The 8,210-nt window shown below is 42.7% G+C and overlaps 2 protein-coding genes across 2 annotated transcripts; both read left to right on the forward strand.

Moving 5' to 3' along the window:
• Positions 1 to 576: 576 nt before the first annotated feature.
• On the forward strand, positions 577 to 4,748 carry LOC118559942 (P-selectin-like; the record flags this gene model as incomplete). The annotated part of the gene is made up of 4 exons (XM_036130618.1): positions 577 to 670; positions 966 to 1,011; positions 3,322 to 3,690; positions 4,486 to 4,748. Coding segments are annotated over exons 2-4 (669 nt in total), but the record flags the coding sequence as incomplete, so codon positions are not given.
• Positions 4,734 to 5,481, forward strand: LOC118559940. Its single transcript, XM_036130616.1, has 3 exons — positions 4,734 to 4,818; positions 4,893 to 4,990; positions 5,240 to 5,481. Exons 1-3 carry the CDS (start codon positions 4,749 to 4,751, stop codon positions 5,381 to 5,383), a joined length of 312 nt encoding a protein of 103 aa, XP_035986509.1. The 5' UTR covers positions 4,734 to 4,748; the 3' UTR covers positions 5,384 to 5,481.
• The last annotated feature ends 2,729 nt before the right edge of the window (positions 5,482 to 8,210 follow it).

Below are 8,210 nucleotides of genomic sequence, written 5' to 3' on the forward strand. Positions count from 1 at the left end.
GCTCCAACAAAACACCACAGAAGATGGCTGAAGCCTCCACAGAGTCTGTGCAGGAGGATTTGTAAAAGAAGTCAGAGAAGTTGCTCTAATGGCTGAGATTTAAATATAAAATGTTCTCTGTGCTGATTTACCTGCAGTCTGAGCGCTGTTTTCATCCTAATGATGGTAATGAGAGCATTAAGCAAAGCTGCTGGAGCAGATCGCTCATACTGTCTCCATGCAAACGCTTCACCTCATGCAGAAACATCAGAGCGAAGCTCAGCGAGGAACAAGTTCCACCAAATAACTGAGAGGAAAAGCTCAGATTTAGATTTGATCCATTCAGCTGCAGCTTTGGTTCACAACCTAAAGGAGACATTCAGGGATCAGAATCAGAGAGTGAAGCTTTTTTCTACTTTAACCCTTTTCAGCTTGTTTAGCTCAGATTCCTCCTGGTTTCTCACATCCTCTTCATCTCTCAGCTGCATTTGAATGAATCGTTAGTTTTCTGTTTGCATCCAGGATCTTTTAAGCAAATGGACTCAGACTGAAGTCTGGTTAGATGTGAAAAGCTCAGATTCAGGAGGACGGGTGGACAGACGTGGGACTAGGTGGACGTCTGGGAGGATTTATTAACAACGGATCGTTTTTTCGAAGCTTCTCTCTTGTGGACCAAACTCTTCTCATTCAGGTTTGTAAGCCTTTGGTTGGATTATATAAATATATTTATCGAGAAATCTGAAAGATGAATTTAAAGCTGACAAAAAGTCCTTAATCAGGCAAAAGTTTCAGGATTGTACACAAAAGCAGCAGCTAAAGGTTTAGAAGTCGGACAACGTTTTAGTTTATTTGCTTTAAATCTGTTTTGAGCTGCATTTCTGTGAGCTGCAGATCTTCCTGCAGATGAATAATCTTCAGGTTTTCAGGCTGATGTTCTTGTTCCTCTGGTTTTTACTGTGAATATTTCTTATATTTTACATCTTCAGCTCTCAGTCATGAAGAATCGTGGACTCTCCCTCCTGATGGTCGCAGGTCTGTTATTCTTTCCTGGATGTTTTCTCAAGTCAGCTCAGGTTTATCATTATAAAGCTCATTTACAACAACCTCAGCTTCACAACAATCACATCACAGTAGATAAAGGAGGAAACAATAAAGAAAGTTTGATTTATAAAAAATTATTAAAACGATTATTAAATTGGCAATAAAATTGCAAAAAAATAATTATACAAATAAAAATCAAGACATACTTAGTTTCAGTTGCAGGAATTTGCCAAGACCTCTAATCAGTTAAGTACTAATTTTTCCTTTTTTCTCCTCCCTGATGATCGCTGAGATCTTTCCAAACTCCTGCTCAGTGAAAACAGGTCCAGCCTCGTTTACACAGCAACACTTTATTATCAGACTATTATTCCAATAATCTGACACCAGAGTCCACAGATCTGTCTGTGATCCAGCACCAGAGACGTCTGAGTGTCTGAGACTCCAGGTCCAGGTCGGTCAGAACCCTGCTCCAACATGGAGCATGGTTCTGGTTAGTTTGTCCATTTTCTACAGCAGATGCCTCTAATATACAGGTATTATTTCAGGTTCTGGCTCACCTGTTGGAACCCATCAGAACCTGATTTTCAGACTGAAGAACATTGCAGCCCAATCATCATCTGTTTGTGGGACTAGTACGGGTTTAGATCAGGCTGGGGAGGTTCTGGTGGGCCTGGGCTCATGATGAGCTTTGTGAATGAAGCCAGTTTGAGTTGACTAAATACAACCCAGATCAGCAGCACCAGTCGGGTCTAAAAACAGTTTCAATCACTTCAAGTTGCTTAACGGGTCTGGGACCATATCGGACCAGCTTTGAACCCAGAATTGTCCCTCATCACACTGCCAGTTTAGAACCGTTTGACACGGAGCCACTTGTTAATCTACAACAATCGTGTCTGGGGACCATTTCTGACCAATAAGGCGACCTGTTTCCTTTCCAACACCAGAGAACACTAACAGAACATTAGACCAGGTGTTCCTTCTATGAAGAGAAAAATGACAGAGAAGAAAAAGGTAAAAGTTGAAATAACAGCAAACAATGCAGATTTGAGAACAGTAGAGGGCAGCAGAGTGAGAGAAATAGACCCTGATGTCCTCCAGCAGCCTAAGCCTTTAGCAGCATAACTATAGAGATTTTGTGGATTTTCTGATAGTAAAGAATTACAATAGTCCAGCCTTCAAGTAACAAATGCATGGACTAGTTTTTCAGCATCAATCCTGGACAGAATATTTCTAATTTTGGTGATATTCCTGAGGTGAAAAAAGGAAACTCTGGAAACCTGTTTAATATGGGATTTAAATGACATGTCTTGGTCAAAAATAACACCAAGATTTTTTACTTTATTACCAGAGGCCAAGTTAATGCCATCCAGATTAAGTGATTGATTAAGAACTTTATTTTTTGAGGACTCTGGCCCAAAGATTACAACTTCTGTCTTGTCAGAATTTAAATGCAGGAAATTTAAAGTCATCCAGCTTTTAAAGTCATCCAGCTTTTGATGTCATCAAGACATGACTGCAGTCGAAGTAACTGATTGGATTCATCAGGATTTATGGATAAATATAGCTGAGTGTCATCAGCATAACAGTGGAAATTAATCCCATGCTGTCTGATAATTTTGCCTATCGGAAGCATATATATAGTAAAGAGAATTGGTCCAAGGACTGAACCCTGTGGTACTCCACAGGTGACCCTAGAGTTTGAGGAAGATTTATTATTAACATGAACAAACTGGAATCTGCCTGACAGATCAGATTTAAACCAGCCTAATGCTTTTCCCTTAATCCCTACAGTATGCTCAAGTCTTTGTAGGAGAATATTGTGATCAACTGTATCAAATGCAGCACTGAGATCTAACAGGACAAGTATAGACACAAGTCCATTATCTGAGGCCATGAGAATATCATTAGTGACCTTCACCAGAGCTGTTTCAGTGCTATGATGAGCTCTGAAGCATGACTGAAACTTCCTAACTTTGTAAATGTTGCTAGTAGTAGTAGTTGCTCATCAACTGTGTTGATGAGCAACTATTTTCTCAAGAATTTTAGATAGGAAAAGAAGATTAAATATGGGTCTGTAATTTATTTACTCATCTTGATCAAGAGAAGGTTTCTTAAGTAAAGGATTAATAACAGCTACTTTAAAGCCTGTGGTACATATCCATTTATTAATTTATTTATTCCTCGGTCCACTAGCTTTGGTGGCCTCTTCGTGTCCTCAGCTGATTGTCTCCTGTCAGGTAATCACTTTGGTACCAGATTCTGTTGTCGTCATTAAACACCGGGCTGTGTTCCGTCTCTCAGGTCTCCTGTCCGTCGTCGATCTTCAGTCGGATCAAACCATTCAGCAGTTCCGCTACGTTGGCCTGATGAAGAACTGGAACGATGCTCAGGCCTACTGCAGGGAGAGGTTCTCTGACCTCGCCACCATCCAGAACCCTGCCAACAACACTGAAGCCCGGCGGGCGGCAGGAAGCTCCAAGTTCTGGATCGGACTCTTCAACGGCACCTGGAAGTGGTCCCAGGATGAAAACGAGCTTATTCCCACCAGCAGTTCGTACTCCAACTGGAACTTCGGCGAGCCGCAGGACTGGCAGTGCGTGCTGATGAGTAAAAGCGGGTACTGGTTCTCCAAGGACTGTGGAGAACTGCATGAGTTTCTGTGCTATGATGGTGAGTCTGACTGATAGAGATGATCTGGTTCCTACAGTTTGTTGTTCTTTCTACAGATAAAACCAAAGCAGAGCAACCAGAGGAGGACATTAATAAAGCTTTTGGTAATTTTATTCCCACTTAAACTGGTTAGAACGTCAGACTGAGGCGTATGACACCAGGTCCATCAGATCAGAACCTCGTTGCTCAGCAGTTTGAAGGAAATTTGAACCTTTAGTTTGTTGTAGACGGTTGAAGTGAGAGGGAACACCGTGGTGAAGTCCAGAGGGTCTCCAGGAGGAAGACGGGTAGGCAGACGGCTACAGGTCACTCCATTCAAGGCAGGATAAGACCAGATATTACAGGGCAGGGTGTACTAACTTTATCCATTTTGTTTCTTTTATTTAATGACCCTAAAAAGGTTAATTTTTGGTCTTTACCTGAAATGAAATCACTTCTTCTCCAGAGATAAATAAAAGATGTGATTAGATGTCGATCTGTGGACGTAAATAACTAAATATTTAAACAGGAGTCCTAAAGTTTTTCCTTCTGGTCGTGTATAAAGTTTATGGATGAACTCGTGTTTTTATAATAAAGCCGTCCAATCTCTTCTGACTGGATCCTGCACAGAGTTGCTCTTTGCTTGAGTCCTCCATGAGAAATCGTCCCTGATTCTCCAAACTGAGATCGCTCTGAGCGCCGTCTGCTGCAGGGCAGATACTGACTACTCATAGATGCTCCTGTAAATGAAAGAGAAGGGCTTTTATCTCTACTTTTACCTTTCTGACTTTAATGTTTTGATTTGTTAATCAACAGCTCCGTTATTACGTAACGTCCTGGTGAAGCAGAAGATGAGCTGGTCGGATGCCCAGTCTTACTGCAGGTCCACATACACAGACCTGAGCTCCATCAGATCTTCTATAGAGAACACCGCGATGTATGTTATACTCTGGGGTCTTCCATTTGGATCTTCCTCATGGATTGGTCTGCACAGATCTGACTGGGTCTGGTCAGATGGCAGCATCTCCTCCTACACGGCTTTGGGCCTCCAGCGGTCTCCAGAGCAGGCGAACTGCGTCATGGTTGATGGTTCAGGTACCTGGGTCAGTCGGCCCTGCAGCGAGAGCTATGGCTTCCTCTGCAGCACAGGTGAGTTTTCCTTCAGCTTCCCTGCAGGCTGCGGTCCTGCAGAGCTGATCAGGTGTTTCTGGGTCTCCCTGCAGACGTCGTACCTTCCATGATGAGGTCGGTGAAGATTCGGGTGAAGGCGGGATCTGCAGACCTGAATGACCCAGAGGTCCAAGAGTCCATCCTGCAGCAGGTCAGACAGATTATATCAGATCTATGGATTTAGTTACTGCCTTTTCTTTTGCAACAGATGTTTATGAATTTAAATCTCTGAAGCAGAAAAGTGTGGCAATCTTTTCTAAGATTCAGTGATTCTGACATTTATTTTGACTCTTATTTGACTGAGAATAGTTGCTGCAGCTGCTGTTAATCAAACCGAGATTAAAATGTGACGTTTTGATCAGCGCCGACTGTGTTTTAATGGGAGCAAACTGATTTTCAGCTAAAGCAGAGGATGGAAGAGCAAGGAACAACAGAGGAGGTGAAGCTGAGGTGGAGGATCCAGCCTGATGGGAAGGTTTTCCACCGAGAGGACCAGAGAGCGCCCCCTGGTGTCTGCCAGACAGACACCTGTGACACAATTTAACATCGACAACTAATTATTTCCTTTAGCTGATCGCTGTTTGATCGTTTTCTTCTCTTAGGTCTGTTGTGTAACTCTTTATTATTAATACTAATATGACTGGATTTTGTTGGGATTAATGTTTATACTTCATTAAGCGATTTATCTTGTTATGATGTAGTATATATAATCATATTACTTACATGATTGCTTAATTATGTCTGTGCAAAGAAACAGAAGACACTCTGTTTCTTCGCTTCCTGAAACAAGAAGACTCAGCTACAAGATTATGTGCTGACTGGACGTGATTGCTCAGCTGTGTATCTTTGTTGACAACTGAGGCTGTAAACTACCTGTTCCCCCACCCCTCAGTACAGCCTCAGTCATGTAACTAGGGAAACGTCCCAAATCGAGGAGAACGCTGAAACTGGCAGAGTGGACTGTGCGGTCTCTTCCTACTCTCCTCGAGAATGAAACCAAACTAATTGTCTTTGTGCCTTTCTTTCCCTGTTTGTATGATGTTCTAGGTGCTTAGACCTGACAGACTTATTTATTCATGTGTGAAATGCAGACACCTTCACAATTATTGGCACCCTCAGAAAGAAACGTGTAAAAAAAAAAACAAATCTTTCATTAAAGCTGCTTATAAAAACAACTTTTCACTTTATTCAGTGGTAAAACATCTGTTATTAATAAACAATCATTTTATGGCAGGCAGGATCCCTTCCTCCTGCTACTGATGATGAGGTTAAGACAGCAGACTTAATGAGTTGCCCGGACATGTCCCCCGGGCAACGAGAGTTTTCCCACAGGTGCGTCGGTTAGGTCCGGCCCGGGTCCATGGTCCAAAGTAGCCTTTTCCTAGTCTGCTCCAGGGAGAGGTGGTCTGAGCAGCTTGGAGTCTGAAGAGTGAAGTCTGAAGAGAGAGAGGCTTTTGGGAGAAGGGTCGTCCCCGCTGACTCTCTCTCCTTTGTGGCTGTGTGGTCAGAATTCAATCTGACCTCAATTATTTTCATGATCATGACTGTAATATGGCACAACAGTGTGTGTGTGTGTGTGTGTGTGTGTGTGTGTTTGTGTGTGTGTGTGTGCATGCTTGCGTGCTTGCGTCCGTGCGTGCCAGTAGATATAGATGTGTTTTGTGTAGTGTTTTTCCTAAACATCAGCCTTGTTTAAAGGACCTTTAAATCGCATCGGGTATGTTTAAATACCTGTAAATGTCCCAAACAGAAAGGGAGGACCCAGTATTTAGACAAACAACATCAGGTTTCGTAAAAGGCAGTTTATTTTGGAGGTAATGTGCAGAAAGGAGTGAAGCGAGCACAGAGCCAACAACAGAATGACAGAATCAGGCAGGATGATTTAGAGGGGATTATCAGAGTCCGAAAGACGAGAGCAGTCCAGAGTCAGAGCCGGGAGACCAGAAATCCCAAACAGTCCTAATCAGAATCCGAGGGCAGAGGCAGGGCACAGATGCAGGTCCGGTAACAAGCAGGCAAAGCAGGACCAACAAGGACAAGGCAGGTTCAGAGAATCCAGAGTCAGGTAACAGGCAGGTAATCAGGATCGACAGGGATCAGGCTGGCTCGGATAATCAGGAGACAAAATTGTGTCAGATCACAGGTAGGCGGGCAAACAGAAAATGTTGGATTAGACTCAACAGAGGCTCAAAATAATCTGGCAAAGAAGAGTAGGCTGAGGCTTGTACAAGTAGGTTAATGAACAGGTGAGCCGAGTTAAAAACAAATTAATTGCAACAGGTGGAGCTGATCTAGAAAAGGGTGCTGACTGGAAGTGGACTGAACTGATTGGTTAGTGACTGGTGGCTGAGAGGTGAATAAACTGATTTGTTAATGGCTGGTGACAGAGGAGTGACAGAGTGACTAAATAAAGAAAAGTCTCAAACAAAAACTAAACAAAACCCAAACTATGACAGTAAAACCATAAGTATTTCAGCAAAAATACAAAAATTGGAGGATTGTTTTGGAACGTTGGGCCAAATTTAAATAAAGCGTTCTCTGAAAAAAGAAATGTGCTGCTGAGCAGCATAACTTCTTCCACTCAGCTGTAAATACCGTAGGTAAAATAGAAGTGTAAAAAGTATTCACCACCCATGTTTTTTTGATCCTACAAAACCGTAGTTAAAATCTTTTTAAGTCTCATTTTATGTGATGTACCTGCACAAGAGAGTCCAGGTTGGTGGAATAAAATGAGAAAGCATACATACATATATAATTCAATTAAATTTTATTCATATAATGCAAATTCACAACACATATCATCTCAAGTCTCTTTCTAAAGTCAGACTCCATCAGATCCTCCAGGTTGGTGAGAAAGTTTCCTCTCTAAGGAAACCCAGCAGGTTGCATCAAGTCTCTCCAAGCAGCATTCACTCCTCCTGAAAGAGCGTAGAGCCACAGTGGACAGTCGTCTGCATTGTTGATGGCTTTGCAGCAATCCCTCATACTGAGCATGCATGAAGCGACAGTGGAGAGGAAAACTCCCCTTTAACAGGGAGGAGAACCTCCAGCAGAACCAGAACCAGGCTCAGTGTGAACGCTCATCTGCCTCCACCCACTGGGGCTTAGAGAAGACAGAGCAGAGACACAGAAAGCTCAGAAGCTCACATTGACCCAGGAGTACTTTCTATGTTAGAGAAGACAGAGCAGAGACACAGAAAGCTCAGAAGCTCACATTGACCCAGGAGTACTTTCTATGTTAGAGAAGACAGAGCAGAGACACAGAAAGCTCAGAAGCTCACATTGACCCAGGAAGCCCTGTTCTTATTTTGCTAGACCAAAAGGAATACTCTTTCTTTTTCAACCAAGCCTAAATAGTTTGCAAACCGGGT

Source organism: Fundulus heteroclitus, unplaced genomic scaffold (genome assembly GCF_011125445.2).
Source record: "Fundulus heteroclitus isolate FHET01 unplaced genomic scaffold, MU-UCD_Fhet_4.1 scaffold_368, whole genome shotgun sequence".
In the NCBI taxonomy this organism is placed as follows: domain Eukaryota; kingdom Metazoa; phylum Chordata; class Actinopteri; order Cyprinodontiformes; family Fundulidae; genus Fundulus; species Fundulus heteroclitus.

Excerpts from the sequence above, each read along its gene's own strand:
- LOC118559940 (XM_036130616.1), top strand. The coding sequence starts at position 4,749 with ATGGTTGATGGTTCAGGTACCTGGGTCAGTCGGCCCTGCAGCGAGAGC. Across the intron at positions 4,819-4,892 it reads TGGCTTCCTCTGCAGCACAG|ACGTCGTACCTTCCATGATG; the intron begins GTGAGTTTTCCT and ends GTCTCCCTGCAG. Across the intron at positions 4,991-5,239 it reads AAGAGTCCATCCTGCAGCAG|CTAAAGCAGAGGATGGAAGA; the intron begins GTCAGACAGATT and ends ACTGATTTTCAG.